Raw genomic sequence first — 20,227 nt, 5'->3', positions numbered from 1 at the left:
GGGGGGAGGGGGGGGGGGGGGGCTTTTTTGTTTGCTTGTTTCAACAAGCTAAGCTATGTTAAAAATAAAACCAGAAACCTCTCCCTGTTTCATGACCACATTAACCACAGTCTTTTTGGCTCTCAGCAGCTCTGGGCAAGCTATTAGGACCCACTATGATGTGACTGAATGCTGCATGCCTGTCTCATCCCTTGTGCAGCTTTGTCTGACGCTGAAAGAACAAGGACCATGACTGTGTCCCTGGCACTAGCTATCCGTGCATCATGCCATTCCCAGGAAGGGAACTTTATACTCTTAATAGCGGTGACAATGAGGACAAATCAGTTTCTGGAATCATAAGAGATGCCAGCAATTAGAATTAGAAGTGAGCTTAAAGGCCTCTTACAAGTGTAACCCCATTGAGTTTTTAAACTATAAAGAGGTCTGGTAGGAACTGAAGTCAATAAGGACACCTTAAGGGGGAAAAGATGGAGCTGGGAATACCTACTGCTGACAAAAAATGGACAAGACGACTGTATGGTTATGCCTTCTAAGTCTTCCTGAACACACAGTAGACAGCCAGGTGTTCTGTTCTGTAGCCAATCAACCGTGTGCCAGGCACTGTGCTGGGTGTTGGGAATACAAACACAAAAATGAGGTAGTCGCTGCCCTCTAGAAGCTTCTGTCCTACTTGGAAGATACAGCATGTTCACTGATAAATAAATGTAAGATATATGTATGTATGTATATATGTGTGTAGATATATGTGTATGTATGTGTACATATAAATATTTAAATGCATATATGTATATACATACATACATACATATAATCAACAGTGATGTTGGAGGGAGAATTTAATTTGGGGCGGGGGAGAGGGGACCAAAAAAGATTCACTAAAGGAAATGATTCTTGAGCTGAGCCTTGGCGGGCTCCCACTACTCTTTGAGTTTAAGGTGAGTCCAGGGAGTTTCTGGGTGTAGGAAGCAATCTCTTCATGGCGTCTGAAGATGGCATGTCACGTTCTGGAAATAGAGAGTATGTCAGATTGTCTGGAGCACGGGGTGGAAGTCATTTGTAATGAACCTAGAAAGATAGGCTTTACTAACCTTTCAGGGAGTATTGAATAAGGGGTTTAACATTAGAACTCTCTAAGACTATAAATTGGAAAGCAGTTGCTGAAATACTTTGATGAAGAAGACTCCTCCTTGGGACTTTCCTACAATAACGAAACCATAGGTCTGACCTAAAAGAAGTAAAGATCACAGGTTTCTAGCATGAAGAAACCTTAGAATTTGTGTACTTCCATCCCCTTATTTTGCAGATCAGGAAACTGAGACTCAGAGAGGAAAAGTGATTTATCCAAGGTCATCACTAATTTTAAATTTATTACTTTATGTTATTTTATTATACTGCCTCAGGACAATCTTACCTCATTTTTTTTTTTTGTCCCAAGCTGTAACTACTCAGCTTGTCATCTGCTTCTTAATGAGCCTGGACTCCAGATTACTTTGGGCGGTTTTCAAAAATCAGATCTGCCTTCCAAGGATAAAGATTTGTTACCATTGATGATGAGAGAGATGAGACATAGGCTCTACAAGCAATTCCTTTTTTTTTCTTTTTTTGGCTAGGCAATGGGGGTTAAGTGACTTGCCCAGGGTCACACAGCTAGTAAGTGTTGAGTGTCTGAGGTCGGATTTGAACTCAGGTCCTCCTGACTCCAGGGCCGGTTCTCTATCCACTGCGCCACCTAGCTGCCCCTACCAGCAATTCTGAGAGATGATTTCTCAAAATACTTTAAACAAGGCCAATGTGGAAATAAAAGTGACTCCTTAGAAGGGGATGCCACTTTTCTGAATGGAATTAAATTCTGTTTGCTTCTAAAAATAAATAAATAAAAACAAAACAAATAAAAAACAAATAAAAAAACAAAACAAAACATAACAAAAAACCAGTCACCTTACTGGATAATTATACCCTGTAATGAATTTTATATCTGCCACACTTGGAGCAGGGTGGAGAAGTGCAAAGGAAATGAATACAGTATCACAACATTATACTTCTCCCTGTACAAAGGACCTAAGGTGAAGGGAAGAATTCAAGTCAAACATGAATCTATTTCTCTGCCTTTGGCCTCCTTCCCTTTGTAATCCACTGGCCCTCAATCAGATGTGGACTGTATCCTTGATACTGACAAAATCACCTCACCTTGAATGTTCCCCTTCCCTTTCTTTTCTTCCATGCTTTCAAGGGAAGTTGAAGAAAAGGATGGAGAAGGGAACACAACTAATGAATAGAAAGTTGAAATGCCGAAAGATTGACACATTCTAGTATCTTCTTAATTTTTCCACTTCTCATATTATGGGGACCCTTTGACCCCCACATGTCTTTTAGTTGTCCAAACTCCACCTTGGATTTATTCGTATCAATGATAGAAATGCTCAATTGTAATGGGAATCAGAAATCTCCAACAGTTTCTCAATAATTTGGTCCCTTTTCCTCAACAGTAGTTTATAGTCATGCAAAAATATTTACATATATGTAGTAAGGTGGGTGGCACTTTGGAGGAAACCTCATGTCTAACTTGTTCAGAAAGATGTGGTCAGGATGCATGGGCCAACATGGAGGGGTTGCCAGGATGAGCAGTCATGAATGGCTTGTAAGCTGCTTCATTGAAGAGAATACTTACATTAATGAGACCACACATCCACTGGAGTATTGAGATCTGATCACATGGTGGGGAGAATGTGGCATGGTGCTATTAAGGCAGTGTTCATCATCCCAGACACTAAACCCAAAGGTGAGGCAAGCAGGGAATGTCGTGACAGGTGACTTTCTATCTCTCTCTGTTCATGTGGACCTTGCCCCAGTAGATGGTAGTCCATCATAGTAGAAAGAGCCCTACATTTGGAACCGGAGCACTTGGGTTCGAATCCTGTCTCTCAGACTATCTGTGTGACCTTGGCAGAAATCACTTTTCCTCTTTTGGCCTCATTTCTCCCACAGTGCAAAATGCCAGGGTTAGATTGGTGACTTCTACGTTCCTTCCAATTTTAAATCCTATGACACTAGTCAGTCAGGGTCAGAGTCAGAGTCAAAGTTGAAGACACATAGTATATTTGTGGAGTATATAGGTTTTGATGAGCATTTATCTGGAATGTCGAGGCATAGGGGGAGGAAAGAAGACTGATTCATCTCTTTGCTTGAGTATCAGTAAAGGAGAGGAGCTAAGAGGGAGGAGGGAAGAATATGTCCCTGGCCCCAACTACTTGGCGCAACTACTTACCACGTGGATTTTTGGCCGGAGGGGAGAATGGAAGGACTGAAACTTTTTTTCTTATTTCCTTCATTGCTGCATCCACCCAAGGCTCTTTGTTAGCAGGCAACAGACAGAATATCTTTAAATAAATACAGAGCAAAAGCCTAGCACTGAAGATAGATGCTGAGTGTCTCAGGGGCCAGTATGATTTAATATCCAAAATATTAAAGGCGCATGGCAGCTGGATGACAATAGTAAGGCATATACAGACGTTCCCGTTTAGGAATTAGGTTCAGATCCCCAAGAGCTCACTAGTGGAAGTGATTTTTACCATGTCATCAGCACCCCACTCGGGCATTTCTTCCCCACTGCTTGCCTCCAGCTGTCAGTCAACCTTGAACGCTGATGATAATGGCCTAGTGCTGGTGGATTTGTGTTTCAGGAGAATCAGTGCTCATCCAGGCTTCTGGGCCACAGCAGTTTGAAGCGTGGCAGAAAGCAGATAAAGTAGGGACAGAGTACTTGGCATCACAGGCAACAGTACCCTAGCCTGAAAGAAGGACAGTGTGTCTTAATCATCCATTATACCCAGTTCAATGGTCTTCCTCCTCCTCCTTCTCATCCTCCACAACAAAGCCTCCTAACTTCTACCAGCATCCATTTCTCATGGACATCCAGTGCCCTTAAGCTGCTCCTGGTCTATTTCTTTAAGAGCCAAGAATTTTATTCTCCCCTTACAGCTTCATATCCCTTAAACTAAATTCACTTAGGGGGCTTATAAAATTAAACTGAATTTAATCAGAAGGAAGAGATCCAATAAACTCTTTCACACTGGAATTCATGTATAAGTCTGAGGACAACATTCCAGTGCTCAGAAACCTTCATTAGCTCCCTATTACCTATAGGAAAAAATGAAAACTCCTTAAACTGGCACTTAGTGTCTTCCACAATCCGTTTGCAACCTATATTTCCAGCTACATCTCACAGGCACTCCCCTTCCAACACCGTATATTTCATAGTCACTAAACAGGAAGTTTCCTGGTTTCTGCCTTACCCTCTTGCTTCTTGTAATCCTGTAACTTTGTCTCACCTAAAGAGCACACTTTCTCCTCTGATCTCCAGTTATTGAATTTCTTTCTTCTTTAAGGTCCGAGAGGGGTCCCTTTCCTTCATTAAGCCTTCTCTCTTTCTTCCTGACCCCCCCAAAATTTTCTCATAGCTCTTTTCTACTCCTTCTTCCCTGATTTTACAGCAGTCTACCTAGTATCTTGTTTATTTATGTATTTATCTTAACCCCCCCACCCCTCCCCACACACTTCCTACAGTAGACTATACATCCTTTGAGGCACTTCTTTTCATTTTCGTATCTCCAGTACCATACAAATGCTTAATATTTGCAGAATTTAGTTAAATTTAATGCAACTTCACAGGACCATGGGTTTTAGTTGGAAGGAATCTTAAAGGTCTCACAATTAGATTGAGGGAGACTTCATTTGTACCCATAATATCATACCATGTAAGTGGCTGCTTTACCCCTGCCTATGTCTATTACTGATCCTGATTCAATCCTGAATAAGCCCAGGATTCAAGGAGTTAACTGGGATAATAGAAGAAGGTGGTAGGTACCTTGTTCTAAGGGACAGCAACATCTCTTAATGAAGAGTCAAGCCCTTTTAGCTGAGCCGGTGATCCAAGGCAAAAGGGAGACCAGGTCACTAGTGAGACAGTCGTAGACCGGCAAGGTCGAGAAGAGGGTGTCTATGAATCAGGCTGTCCTTTTATGAACTGTCCAGTCAGACCATCATAAGGAAGGAGGAGGATGAAGTCACCAAACCTTAGAGACAAAATCCAAGGAGCAGATCAGCAGATAAGAAACAAGCTCAGTGCAAGTGAAGGGGAAACAAACAAACAAAAAAAAAAAACTCAGCTAACACTTAAGAAGGGCCTACTATGTGCCAGAATATGCCTGTTTTGTACATGCTGTGTACTAATGAAACAGTCTCTGCACTCAAGGTGCTTGCATATATCTTCTGGGTGTTGACAAGGGAGATGTCTGGGATTAGCTGACACCAGCTTCTCAGCCCATTTTGAAGTCCTTGGACAGGTCTCATCCATTTCTGGTTTTTAAAAGGGTGATCCTTGGGGTTTAAAAGACCTAAAATAATATCTCATGCAAATTATAGCTAAGTGAAAACCCCATCTATATCACACCTGACAAGTAGTCATTCCACCCATCTTTTGAAGACCTCGAGATCTAATTATTGACTGGAAGTTGGCCATTTTGGTCAGAGGCATTCCAGAATAAATCTATTACAATTACTTCTTGACTTTTTTTTCTTCTTCCTAAACTGTGACTATATGAAATTAAAATCCATGGCATGGTTGTATGTCACCTTTAGCTGCATTTCAATTACAAGGGTTTCTCCCCTTCTCCCTCTGGCATCTTTTATTTTTTCTTTACATGGTCCTGGAAATTGTGTTTAGGGAGAATCAATATCAGAGAATCTGAACCAGAATAATTGGTCTAAGCAGCAAAGAAAAGAAAGGAGTTAATTTGATTCCCCCCCCCCAAAAAAGGAGCATTATTTTAGGAAGCTAACAAAAATAACTGATGTTTCAAGGGAGTCATAGATTTGGTCACAAAGACAATCTTGGTAAGCCATAGGGAGGCAAGGAAGGTACTCTCTGTGTCAGTATCCTGCAGTGGGTCTGTCTAGCTAATGGTCAGCTGGCTGCTGCACTGATTCATTAGCAGCTTGTATCTTGGCTTTTCTAGCTCCACTCATAGACAGATTCTAATTCATTCCTTTCCTTCCCTTGTATTCTTGTACTTAACTGATGCTGTCCACCGGGTGATTCATGGATGAGGCAGGATTGGTTGTGAGTGGCAAATCCTTTACCAAATCAGTATGCCAGAGATGGGTGTCAGGGGAGTTAGTTTAGAAATGCACATTCATTTCAGCACTCCTGGTGTCTGTGTCAGCTTAAAGAATCAGTCTTCACCTTGGTTTTACCCTGAGCGCACTGACCTTTTAGAAGGGCTGGCCTTACAACATAGGTAAATTAGACTGTCTCCTACGTGATATGATTTGAGGGGCCCATAGAGTCAGAAATTCTTGGAACTGGGAGGAACTTAGAGACCATCTAGATCAATCTTCATTTTTAATGAGTAAGGCAACAGAGGCCCAGGCAAAGGAAGTGACTTGACTCTTATCACACATGGAGTTTCATAGCAGAGGTGAGGCTAGAACCCAGAAATTCTGCCCACGAATATCTTGATCACTTCCCCAGTGATGCATAGTGCAGTGCATAAAATTTCAACAGAAAAGCATGAAAACTGAGGGACTGGCAGAGCCGAAAAGGCTTCACTGTGCCCACTCTTCAAGATTTCTCTATTCCTCTCTCTCTTGCCTGCAGCCTATCATGATGAGTGATAAGCCTTACAGCACCAATGGTCTGGATACCAACCCAGGATGTTACGGTGAGGGATTAAAGACACATGTGAGTGACTAGGAGCAAAAAAGGCTTGAAGAGCCTGAGTTGGTGATAGCAGCAGGGTACCACTAGATTGGCAACTAGGTCATACAGAGGACAGAGTGGTGGATTGGAGTCAGGAAGACCTGACTTAAGTTCAGACTCAGATAATGAGGTATGTGGTCCTGGGCAATTCACTTAGCCTCTCTAAACATCAGTTTTCTCATCTGTAAAATGTGCATAATAATAATTGGCAACTAATTCCCAGGGTTGTCGAGAAGAAAAAATTAGATAATATTTGTAGAGTGTTCTACAAAAGTTAAAGCACTATATAAATGCTGGCTGGTGGTGGTAGAAGCAGGAGCAGTAGTTGCTGAATTGGACAATGTGCTGGGTGTATCCACCGAAGACGAGACGGAGATAACCTCTGGGTACAGATTGGTAGGGCAGGGTTGGTAGGTAGGCAGCGTGGGTCATACTGGGTAGGAAACTCCCAGAGTTGACCATTTGAGCCTGGTTCTTCAGGAGTTTGGGGTGACTGCAGATGAAGGCAGCTCAGGTGTCTGGCATTTCCTGTGTGTGGAGCTACCCAGAGTTATAGTGAGATGAGAGGCCTGAGACAAGTCCCATGAGGCCATTTTATTTTTAAAGGGCTGTGATTATTAGACTTTTATTGTTCAGTTGTTTCAGTCACGTCCTATTCTTTGTGACCCCATTTGGGGTTTTCTTGGCAAAGATACTGGAGTGGTTTGCTATTTCCTTCTCCAGCTCATTTTGCAAATGAGGAAACTGAATTGAACAGTTAAGTGACTTGCCCAAGGTCATACAGCTAGCAAATATCTGGAGCCAGATTTGAATTCAAATACTCCTGACTCTAGGGCCAAGAGTATACCACCTAGCTGCCTGATTAAGAGCCTCAACAGATGCAAATACCTTCTGGGAATGGTTCTGAGTTAGCAGTACTCAGACTTGGAAGGTGGTAATCATGGGAGAAGTAGAAAGGCAACTAGTTTTGGAGACAGAAGATCTGAGTTCAAATCCTCCCTCTCATACTTCCTAGCTGTGTGACCTTGAGCAAGTTACTTCATTTTCCCTAGCTTCATCTATGATAAAGAAGCTGAACTAAATAACCTCAAGATCCCTTGCAGCTCTTGAGCCTATGGTCCTGTATCTGACTGGCAAGTGTAAAGGGATGTGAAGTGGGAGGGGGGTCCATGCCTGGCAGACTGGACCCAGGTTGGGCTGTATCACCTACACACTTTAATATTCGCTGAAATTCCCAGTGTTGAAGGGTACAACCTAAGGCACAATGAGACAGTGAATGAGGAGCTGGTTTCAGAGTCAGGAGGACCTAGGTTCACATCATGGCACTGATATGTACAGGCTGTCTAACCCTGGGCATGTCAATTAATCTTTCAGTGATTTCTGCAACTCTGTAACATCATAAATTGCAGAGAACAACGTAGGAGGAAGTATTGAGAGGGGGAGCTTTCTCACCAGGAATTCCTTAAACCAGGGAAACTGTGGCTCTTACCCAAAACCAAACAATGCAATATAAACTCATTTACAAAACCCTAGCATGGCCAGTCTGAACAGGGTTTTCATGCAAAGGAATGAACACCCACTGGATTTTGTAGAGGGGGTTATTATTCAGGAATGGGGTCAGACGTCATGACCTATGAAGTCCCTTCCTACTCTGAGACTCCATGATTGAGTGTCTATGTGCACAGTAGGGGAAGATGCTGACTTTAGACAGGACACACTCTTTGCCCCATGAACATCCATCATTCATGATATTCTCATGTGCTAGCATAACAAAGTCTTTCCTTTGTCACAGGTAATCAAGGCCCTCAAATTAAAATACAGTAGGGGAAAAAAATAAAAGATCATTTTCAGCTTGAAATTCCTTTGAGAAAGGTCATGGTCAGGTATGGTGACTCTTGGCAGCCAGGAAGCACTATTGGTCTGAGTGAAAAGATAGGAGCATATAGCAAAGGGAGAATTCGATCTTTTGTCTCCAGGAAGGCCTGTATGTTAGTGACAGATGGATGAGGGGAAGAAGGTGAAGGACCTGCCCATGCCTCACACCTCTGCACCGTTTTGCTAACATCCCAGGGCAATCAGGTTGTGATCTCCTCATTTAACACTGACCTCCCCGTCCCCCTCATTTGGATCCACTGGGTAATTTGAAAGACCCACGGTCTTATTTGTGCATTGAATGAATTCCTAAGCCAAGTTTGCCATGCTATAATCCTTAAGACCTCGAAACTGACCAGAAGAGAGCAAGTGGTTGCTGTAAGAAAATGGATTCCTTGGTTCCCAAGGAAAACGATACAATGATTTTCTTTGACCATATATGAAAGAATAATAATCTCATCTAATTATGTTGGACTCAAGAAACAGGTGATCAGGGAAAAAAAAGGAATGAGAGAAATTGTATTGTTCCATATTTAACAGTTCTATGAGAGGAATACACAGAATGGGTACTTAAGGGTCTGGCGCACCAGGAAAGGTCAAAGATATTTAAAGGAAAGGGGAAGAGACACAATTAATTGATATTCTAAGTACTCTTTTCCTTGCAGTGTTGGGCTGGGGGGGCTCAAAATTTTGAATATTCTTGAGGAGTTACCCACAATGCAGCACTCTTCTTCTAGTTCTGAGATTTTCCTCCCTGTATTCTTTCATTTCTGTATCTCCTGATAAAGAAATCTTCACATCTCCACTGTGAATATATCGGTGGCCTCTCAGAGAACCGTTTGTCCCTTCCATGTCCTCTGGCACATTTTTAGAGACCAGTCTTCCATATCCTCACAAGCCTCAGATTACATATGTCCCTGGCTCTTCTAATTGACTCAGTTTTCATTTGGGGTCCTCCTCATTCCTCTTTACAGCCCCCACACCTTTGGAATTTCATACACTTTCCCCCTCATTCTTTTTTTTTCTTTTTTTGCCAAAACTAGGTTAATCAGAATGCTCAGGGTGGCACAGCAGGGTTAGAGGAAAAGGTTCTAGTGAATTTAATTTTTAGATTCATTTGAAAGCTTAAATGCCCATTTGAAAAAAAAATTTTAAAAAATGAATCACAAAGCATGAAAGGACATCAGGGATAGATCACCTAGTTCAACATTCCCTTCCCCATTTTATAGATGAGGCAAAAGAGGTCAAGTGCAATCAATCATATGATGAGTTATCAAAAGAGTCATCAGGAAAAAACAGGTCTTCTGATTCCAAATCCACTCTTTCACCACCACCACTCTGCTACACTAATTCCCAAGGCCACTCTTTCTGCAGTAATCAGTCCATACTAACAGAGATGTATTGGGTGGCAGGGCCAGAGGTCATTGAAGATCTCGCTGGGCCTGGGATCATCATTCTGAACATCATTTCTCCTGGTCCAGAACTGGACATAGAGATGGAGAAGGTGATTGGCTCAAAGCTTCACAGACTCCAGGAAGTCTCTTGGCAAGCTTTTTATTAAAGTCGTCATTTGAGAAGAGGAGAAACGTGGCATGCTGAACTCATGAATTGTACTTCTTTCCTTTTAAGGAATGCAACGGGCAAGTTTGGCTTTTCCATGGAGTTATTTTCTTATTCTTTTCCACTTTCTCCTAACAGCAGAATGGCTGAAGAAGAAAAAAAAATGACATGGAATCAGTTAACTGATCTTGCTAGTTGGCTTCCAGTTCACTGAGGTTTTGCCATATGTTTCTGAGAACCTTTTGCTGCTTATATGTTGTGTTTCCCAACTGGAGAACTTTCACATTGGACTCCCCCTTTCCTAGTACTAGGGAGGTAGATGGATACAATCATAGTTCTTACAGCTCAAGTGGAATGTAAGAGACCATCCAGTCCAGCCCCCTGACCTTAGGTAGGTTTTATCAGCTTTTATGCCCATTTTATTAAGCATCTTGAGGATGGGGACTGTTACACTTTTTCTTTGTATACCCAGTGCCTGGTACTTTCTAGGCACTGAATGTGTGTTTGTTGATTAATTGTTTTATTGTTGACTAGGAGTGCAACTGAGCTTCACAATTATTAAGCATAAGGTCATACACTTAGTGGATGGTAGATGGGATGGAGACATACATAGTACATATACTTCCTGTCTTGTACTACCCTTCTCTTTTTAATAATATAAACATTTAGAAAGCACCCATCAACAACATATTGTCAGCATTAATGATAGAGCTGGAGCATAACGTGTTCAGTTGTACAGTCTCCCCTTTGTTGCAAAATAGAGGAATCCAATCATCAACAACAAAAACAGCACCAATAACATGGCATTGATGGACTCTTCTGGAAAGCAAAGACACAGAGATCCCAAACTTCAGATTTTTGGACTGGCTGACCTTTAAAATGTTTAATTAATCTAACTTAACCCCACCGACGTTGTAAAACAGCTGATACTATTTTCCCCCATTGGGGAAAGGATAAAAGTGAAAAATTATTTGTTAAGTACCTACTATATGCCAAGCACTTTACAGATACTATCTCATTCAATCCTTACAACAATCCTGGGAGGTAGAGGTTATTATTATCATCATTTTACTGTTGAGGAAATGAGAGTGATAGAATTTTGGTGACTTGCCCAGGGTAACACAGCTAGTAAGTATCTGAGGCTGACTTTGAACTCAGGTATTCCTGACTCCAGACCTGGTGTTTTATTCACTGCACCACCTAATTGTCTCTAGAAAGAGAAGGAAAGGGGAGAGAAGGAGAGAATGAAGCTTTGGAATTCCCTTAATTTCATTAACTGTCTCCCTTGATTTACTCAGTGCGTGTAGTCCTATGCTAGTCTCCCTGGAAGAGTATGATGAAGAGTTTATTTGGGCAAACCCAATCCCAGAGAAGTTCTGTTGTTCCAGCCTAAAGGACTTTGGCAGATACATTGGTCAGCCCTTTCTTTTGGACTGACCATCAAAGGACCTCATCAATACTATCTGTCCAGAGGAAGCCTTCTGGATCTTGCTACCAAGTGAGTGGGCATTGTCATGAGTAAGGATGTTGATTTCTGGCTCTCTGGCAGAGATCCCTATAGATTACAGTCAAATATTCTCTATGGAAAACTCACAGCTAGGTATGCCTTTTCCCTGGCAGAAGAACGTTCTTAACATAGAACTCATTGCCCCATTAGACTTTAAGAGTAGGCACCCTTGCCTATGTGACGTGATTTCAGGGATGCTATGAAAGTATCCACTGGTCCATACAATGCTTCTTCATTCGGGCTCACCGTTGCTGGAAATTCCAACATTAATGAAGCATACTATTGTCTGAAGGAAGCTAATGTCCCCTTTTACCTTTTCCAAGGATACTTGTAATCAAGGAGCTTACTAAGACGGTCTTATGAACACATTAAAAATAAGTAGTCACTTGGTCAGTTACCTGAATGTAAATGAATTTCTCAGAGTCTTTACTGTAGAATCAGGTTTTAATAGAAAGGAAATAATAATAGGGGAGAGAGATGGATTAGAAGCTCTTTGAGAGTAGGGACTGTGTTGTATTTTGCATTTATATCCCCATGCGCTTCAGCACCATACCTGGTGCATGGTAGGTATTTAATAGATGTTTGCTGACTGATTGAAAATACTGGTTCCCTAAGTGATGAGAGACTAAAGGACACTGAGAGCAGAAAAGTATGATCAAAGGATAATTCCAGCTGAAGGTAAACCTGTGACCTTCAGAGCCTTGACCCAGGCCAGCCCCACTCATCTTTAGAAAGAATGAAGTCAAATCCATAAGTTAATATCATATGATCATAAATTTAGATTGGAAGGGACCTTGGGATCATCTGATCATCCAGACAAACCCTCATGAGAAAACTTGGCCTTTAGAAATTAAATGATTTAGCCAAGGTCACCAAACTATTCCTTAGCTGAAGCAGGATTTGAATCCCAAACCTAGCCCTCTTTGCATTGTGCCACACTGACTCTCAAAAAAGAAACAAAGAAACAAAAACTTTAACAAGTAGTAAGCCTGTTCTACTATGCTATTTCCCTCGCTGTAACTTCTTCCAAAGGTTTGTTTCCATCATTCTAGAGCCGGCCAATATCTCTGAATCCATCTAACCATCTAACCCCAGTCTTAGAGGTCACCACACTCTACGTTACACAGGTTTGCTCTCCAGAAAAGGCTCAACAATACCCATTTCAGCCCAGGCTACAGTGACTTCTATGTTAGCTGGAGTTTGTTCTATTACCCAGAATTCCAAAATGACTAGAACTCTCCCATATTTTTACAGAGATAAGTAATGTTTCGTAGCATAACTTGATGAACTCTGAGACCCTGAAGTTCATTCTGTATCTTCAAAGAAGGGGGAAAAAATCCATTAAGCAAAATCTTGATGTTGCAGAATATTGCAGTGTCCAGATTCTTCAAGCAACTGTTGATATGATGTAGTGTGCAGTAAAACTAGGTTTAACAGAAAATATGGTTGACCAGAATTGCCCCATTCCTTAAACAGGCCAGGGAACAGTCTATATCATATCCATTGCTGGGGAGGAGCCTGTAGCAGTCCTACGGACAGCCTTGCAAAGGCTTCCAGCAAGTTATGAAACCTGGGAGGCGTAACAAGCAACTTCTTTCCTTCTAATTACTTACACATCTCCATGAATGTGTTGTTGATGTGAAGTCACACCACATGTCTTCCCGCCTGGGAATCAAGAGAAGACACTTTCCTCTCATCCTGGTGAGGGGCCCGGGAGAGAAGAAATGAAAACAAACTTGAACAAATCAATGATGGCCTTTTCCTGGAGTATTCCTTTCTCTCTCATGCATGATCACTTACAGCACAGCTTTGTGGTCCCTTCCCGTGCTTGTGGCCATTGGTGGGAAATTCTCAAAAGCCAGGATGTGAGCAAGTCACCTTTGCTTCACATTGTGACATCTTCACGAGTCACAATAGCTGGCAGAGTGGTAAGACTGGCATTTGTCATCAGAAAGGGTTTTCTCTGTAAACATTTGAAAAACATCACCACTGTCTCTGGATATTAATCAATTGGGAAGCGGACTGTGTGTTGGAGAGTTAATCCATCACACTGCTTGGTGTGCCGTGGTCATAAGTCATCTTCAGGAAAGAACACAAGATAATGAGATTAACACCTTCTTTGAAGGGGGGAGAAGCACCCAATCTGGAATGATATTATGTCTTGAAAAATTCTCTGTGAACTGCTTAAGTCATTTACTAAAAGAATCAAAACAAGTTCCATGGAGATATATTAATTTGAGAAAAAAACATTTTTCAAGCCTCCCTAGGTCCTGACTCAGATTGCCACCTCTCCTATCAGGAAGCACCCACAGCATCCCCCACCCCCACCTTCCCCACTAAAATGGCATAGATAATTATGAATTACATACAGTGTATGTGCTGTATACTATATATGTAAAAACATGTATACATATACTGTATGTATACAGTCATCACCCTCACACATGGACATAGCCATGCTAAGCACCACTAAAGCTTTATGTTGTTATCTCTTGTCTCTCAGGTCTCCAAAATTGACATCTCTCTGTATCATGTTCTTTCATCAGATTTCCATGTGCTAAAACATCTTCTATATATGTGATGTTATCTAAGAGAAGGAAAAAAAAACACCCTCTTGCCTCTCACAGCAACTATAAAAGTCTGGGAGTTTGGGAGTGGAGGTAGTGGGAGATAAAGGCAAAGTGAGGTTGTTCTTTTTATTTTTTCTCAGTCTCCCTATATTCCCAAAGGACTGAAGGGCCTCTGATCTGGAGACAGCTTTTGCTTCTAAAAGCTTTGCCTCTAAGTCTACAGACGCAACCCACACAGACCTTACCTTAATACACCATGTCAGGAACCAGCATCTCAATCTGAACTCATGTGGTGTTCATAGGTCAGGCTTATATTCATGGGCTTTAGAAGCACCGCCCTTAGTCCTCAGAGTTACAGGGCATTCACTGGAAAACAAGAGGACTGTTTTCCAGAGGGTAGCATCCTAGCACTGCTCAATTACAGATGTAAGGCACAGAACAGGGAGCTTTACTCCCCGCTTTGAGTCATTTCCCATACACACACACACACACACACACACACACACACACACACACACACACACACGAAGGGCTATACTTGTTATAAAAGTCCCAGTCATTGCAAAAAGAAATGCAGGAAAGCATAATTAGTGTAGAGCAACTAATCCAAAACATAACGTCTGGAGTTAAAAGTGTTTTCCAAATCCCCTCCCCTTCTAAGCTCTCAAATCAGATCACTGTCCTTCCCAGACTACTAAATGTCTGAATGGGTTTCATTTGCATCCTGTATGTCATTATGTCATGTTTTAATTAAAACAAAGCAGGATGAACTTTCCCAAGTAAGGAAGAGTGGATTTTTTTATGCATGCATGTATGCATATATATCTGTGTGTGCATCCAAGCCAGCCTCCCTTGGTTTCACATTAGAAAAGAATTTTTGGTTCTTCTCTTTAAAGATTCTCTTCAGAAATGAGTTTAAAACATTAGCATATTCATTTATCCTTAAGAAAAGAGAGATGGGATAGGGAACTCACACCCTTAGTTCCCACAAACCTCCTGGTGATGCCACCCTGCATCTGATAAAATTGATCTTGGTTTTTTACATCTGGTAACATTCCCTTTTTTTCCCATCCTGCAATTTGAAATTCCTCCATAAAAGATGCATCCTCTGCACTGGTGAGCCTCTGGCTTTGAAAGAGAGGTCTGGACATGGATAATGGGGGATCAGGTTTGAAAATTTGCCACCAGGAAATTTTTATTCACACCATCCATTTGCTTAGCTATTCAAAGAGCCCCTTCCCACCCCCAGTAACTCCACACTCCAAACCCAACCCCACCCCCCATATACACAACCCCCTTCATCTTTATAACCTGATGTTTCCCCCAACACAACTGCCTAAGGTCTCAGTAGCAGAACTGAAGTGGTAGCGAAGAAAGCAATTGGCCAGTTTTACCACCAAGGACAAACATTCCAAAATATTTGGTGAAATCATAAGCTTCTAAAAAGAAAGCCAGAAAGGCAATAGGTCTTTTGTCTTGGATTAATAAACACCCGTGTTTCTGTCCGTCATCCTCTCAATCATGTCCAAACACAAGATGAAATGAAGATCTCCCTCACCCCCAGCTGTTGGCTTTGGGGGTGTTGTCTAATCTCTTCTGCTAGACATTAATTTGCTGGAGGCATTCATCCTGAGGTATGATTTGAGAGGGGTTCCCTACGGTAACTAGAAGTGCGCTATTCTCTAGCATCCCCTAAGCTTACTTGCAGCCTTAACAGTTCACTCCCGGAAACACAGAGCTTTTACCACTGAAAATAAATTTGGATCTGGTCTTCCTCTTCTCAGCATCCCGCTGCTAGTGCAGAGAGAACTGTGAGGGTGCTCTCGCTCTCTCTCTCTCTCTCTCTCTCTCTCTCTCTCTCTCTCTCACACACACACACACACACACCATCTCCCTCTCTCTACTCCTCCCCCTATCTCTCTCCTTCTCTCCCTCCTGAATCAGGGAGCAGAGTGTTAGAAACAAGTGGAGTGGGGTGGAGGTGAGAAGGAGATCCCCCTTTCCCACGGATTAAAAATGTCAGTGACACAGATTAAAAAAAAAAAGGTTACTTTCCATGGCCCTTATAAGTGACTTATGTAGGTATACTACTTTAAGATTCTTTTAAAAAAAAAATTGCCAGGAACTTGCTCAGGACTTAAACATTTATAAGAGTTTCCATTACCTTCTTTAAAGATATAGAGTTCAGGGCATTTTCAGGGAAGACGTATATTTATATATTTCAAGTTCCCTGCTTTTCTCTCTCCTCTCCCTCCCTCCCTCCCTCCCCCAAATAATGTGCTATCCGTAGGCATCAATCATTAGACTAGAATGCTATTCCTTCTCTTAATTTCTTTCAATTTGGTATGGCTTCTCTGCTGTTTGATTTCCACGTCAGCACAGAATCCCAAGGAAAAAAAGTGGTCTAGCTGTCTCTGACCATGGGGAACAATGCATTTAGGGTACACCAGTCTGTGAAAACTGTAAATGCTATTTTATTTTAAACATTTTTTAGTTTACAAAAAAAAAAATCAATGATTGGTACCTTTTTTTTTTACACTCTCAGATTCCTGAATATTGACAAATCTTCAAAGAGAGGAGTTCTCATATGAAATTTCAGATAAACTGTCCTGAAGGTTGTGTGGTGTGTATGTATGTGAGTTTGAGTGTATGTGTATACGGATGTGTGTGTGTGTGTGTGTGTGTGTGTGTGTGTGTGTTCGAGGCAGAGTATGTGGGTAGGTGAGCGTGAGGGGTGGGGGTTCTGGTTTCCGGTTTGTGTTCTTGTTTGTTTTTAAGACAGGGATAAAGCTAAAATCTCAAGTCTGGAGACAAGAGTCTCTGACCAATTCAGTCCAGAAGTGCATGAGAAAGCAGGGAACCGCCAACCCTCCCGTCTCCTCTCTCCCCATGGTTATTTGGTTGCTCACGGGTCTGAAAGCCCCTCGGCCCCCATCACACCTCACATTCCCTGGCTGGCTGCTGGTGACAGGAACAGGACCCGTACTCGTTAATGATCACCAGCGCGCCCTCAATGTGGTTGGGCTTGTAATCCACATAGTACTCCTGGGCTGACATGGCAGCCATCTGATGCATAGTCTGTTTCTGCTTCTGCTTTCTGCGCTGTGTCACAAAACACTGTCGCAGCTGCCTGAGGCTGGCGGGGAAACACTTCCAGGACACATACAAAACCAGTACGACGATGAGGAAGGAGAAGATGAGGGCCATGGTCCCCGTGACCACCTTGTGGATCTGCACGGCGTTCTCGGCGTGCTCGCCGGGGACGGTGACCCCCTCGACGGCGTCCGTCGTCCGGGCTCCCTCCGCATCCTGCGCCCCGCCGGCCGAGGCCGTGGTGGCGGGGCCGACGCTGGCGGCCCCGTCGCTGTGGTTGGTCACGGCCGAGAGCAGGTGGCCGCCGGTGGGCTCCGCGGCGGCGTCTTCGCAGAGGTGGAAGGCGTACACGGCGTCCAGGACGTCCTCCCCCTGGGCGTACTCCGGGCTGGCGCACAGCAAGTTGCCGTCGTAGCGGCCCTTGAAGTTACTGAGCCACGAGGCCAGGGCGCACACGTTGCGCCCGCAGTCCCACACGTTGCCCGACAGCGTGATGCTGGACAGGGATTGCCAGGACCTGAGGATCCGCGGGTCTACGTAGGTGAGCCGGTTGGAGTCGAGCTGCAGCGAGTCGAGGTGGGGCACGGCCTCGAAGGCGTGCGGCTCCATGTACTCGATCTCATTGCCCGACAGGTCCAGCTTCTCCAGCCTCCACACCCAGTCCAGGGAGTTGACGACGATGGCCACCTTGTTGCGGCGCAGGCACAGCGAGTGCAGGGAGACGAGGCGCGGGAAGTGCGCCAGGTTCACCTTCACCAGGTCGTTGTGCTCCAGGTGGAGCTCGGTGAGCTTGAAGAGGCCGGCGAAGGAGTTGCGCGCCAGGCTCTTGAGTTGGTTGTAGCCGATGTCGAGGAACTTGAGGCTGCGGCAGTCCTGGAAGATGCGCACGGGCACGAACTTGATGGCGTTGGCCCGCATGTGCAGCGTGGTGAGCTTCCGCAGGCCGTGGAAAAGGTCGGGGGCCAGCGCCTGCAGGTTGTTGTAGGACAGGTCCACGCTGCGCAGGTTGGGCATGGGCCGGAACGTGGTGTTGGCCAGCTGGCTGATCTGGTTGGAGCTCAGGGTGAGCTCCTTCACCCGCCGCAGCTTCTGGAAGGCGTCCCCCTCCACCGAGCAAATGTGATTGTGATCCAGATAGAGCCACGTGAGCTGCATTAACCCCGTGAACTGGCCATCGCGCAGCTCCGAGAGGCTGTTGTACCGCAGAGACAAGCCCATCATGCCAGACAGGTTGTGAGGCGCCTCCGTGAGGTTCAGTGACTCACAGTACAACAGCCGCCCCTCGCACCGACACAGCTGCGGGCACCCGCTCTGCGCCGCCGGGAGCATCTGAAAGCCGACACCCAGCACACACACGATCCACCCCGGGGGTTTCCTCAGCAGCCAGTTTAGACAGAGCCCGAGAAGCAGGAAATCCATTAGCAAGAATCTTTCCGGAGAGGTTCGACAATGTCCATTGAACCGCTGGGTCAGGAGTCTACATCATATTTTATTTCGGGGAGGGGGTGGGGTGGGGTGTCAAATAAATGAGAAGAGTATTAAGAAGAAAAAAAAAAAAGGGAGGGGGGGGCCCCAGACCAAAAATAAATAAATAAAACCTCCAGGCACACGGTTCACCTTTAAACATGCAGAAAGCTGGGCGTCATTTAAAGTTCACGGAAACGCAACGGTAAAAAAGATCATGATTTTGTCCATGTTAGAGACTGCAGCAAAGAAAAAAAAAAAGGAGGAAAAAAAAAAATCTTTCTTCGTGAAAGAATTTAATTAAAAAGTGTCTTACCCACCCTTTTCCAGAGAGTGACAACCTCCATTCAGATGCTTCCTTTGTGTTTGGGCTAATTATATGCAGGGCTAGAAAAGACCCCTCTGTGCTACAAATTCCGTCCCTTTCAATTCGGAGCAAAGCTGGCGGGCTCACAATGTCTCACTTTGCTTGGGCTCGGAGGGCTGGAAGGGATGGCCGGCTCTCTGGCTCGCTGACTTCTAGGACCTGCAAGTTTGCCGAACTACGTGCGAGAGCTTCGTCTCCCCCTCCTCCTCCTGCTTCTCCTCCTCCTCCTCCTCCTCCTCCTCCTCCTCCTCTTCTTCCTCCTCCTCTTCTTCCTCCTCCTCCTCCTCCTCCTTCACCACCACCACCACCACCACCACCTCCTCCTCCTCCACCACCACCACCTCCCCCGGCTCCTTCTTCTCTGCAGTTAATCCGGTGACGTGGTGGGGAAAAAAACTCCAAACTCTTTCCCAACGACTCCGCGGGAGCTGACGATCCGGTTAATGTCCGTCATTGGAAACGAGCACTACCCGGCGGCGCCACCTTCTTCACTCCGCCGAGACAGTTGGCCATCCGTTCCCGGAGCGGCTCCGGAGAGCTTGGCTGCCCATCCTTCGGGGCGCCCGCTCGGCTCAGGGGTGCTGGCGCTTGGCTGGGGCGGGTGGCAGAGGCGCGAGGAGGGAGAGACGGTGGAGGGGAGCAGAGAGAAGGCGGGCGGCGGGGGCAGGGGCAGGAGCAGGGGCAGGGGCGGCGGCGGTGGTGGCAAGAGGATGCTCCCCTCTGGCTGGGTAGTGCTGCTGCCGCCGCTGCCGCCGCCGCTGCTGCCGCTGCCGCCGACGATGCTGCTGCTGCCGCCGCTGCTGCTGCCGCTGCCCACGATGCCGCGGCTGCTGGGTCTTGCAGAGGCACCTTCTGTTCAGTGAGTGTCGTAAGCTGCTCACGATTGTACGTCTTGCCTGTGCACCTCAGACATGGGCAGATTGAAAAGGGGTGGGCATAAAACCAACACTGGAGTGAACCAGTAAAGTAATATATGTTCTTTGATGAAATGGAAAATACTTTAATCCTCTTGGTCCATTTTTGAGAAAGAGAGAGAG

At 44.5% G+C, this 20,227-nt stretch overlaps 2 protein-coding genes across 2 annotated transcripts in view; one reads left to right on the top strand and one right to left on the bottom strand.

Moving 5' to 3' along the window:
- Positions 1-20,227, top strand: part of CTNNA2 (catenin alpha 2) — a 1,364,056-nt gene that overhangs the window by 861,419 nt on the left and 482,410 nt on the right. The gene's annotated exons all lie outside the window — the stretch shown is intronic.
- Positions 16,799-18,818, bottom strand: LRRTM1 (leucine rich repeat transmembrane neuronal 1). The gene has a single exon (XM_027846143.1). It carries the CDS (start codon positions 18,776-18,778, stop codon positions 17,201-17,203), a length of 1,578 nt encoding a protein of 525 aa, XP_027701944.1. The 5' UTR covers positions 18,779-18,818; the 3' UTR covers positions 16,799-17,200.

This window comes from Vombatus ursinus, unplaced genomic scaffold (genome assembly GCF_900497805.2).
Source record: "Vombatus ursinus unplaced genomic scaffold, bare-nosed wombat genome assembly UNPS02015066.1, whole genome shotgun sequence".
Lineage (NCBI taxonomy): Eukaryota > Metazoa > Chordata > Mammalia > Diprotodontia > Vombatidae > Vombatus > Vombatus ursinus.
The sequence above is the reverse complement of the archived record's forward strand: the minus strand, read 5'-3'. Positions and strand labels throughout refer to the sequence as shown.

Coding starts and splice junctions, on each gene's coding strand:
- LRRTM1 (XM_027846143.1), bottom strand. CDS start 18,778: ATGGATTTCCTGCTTCTCGGGCTCTGTCTAAACTGGCTGCTGAGGAAA.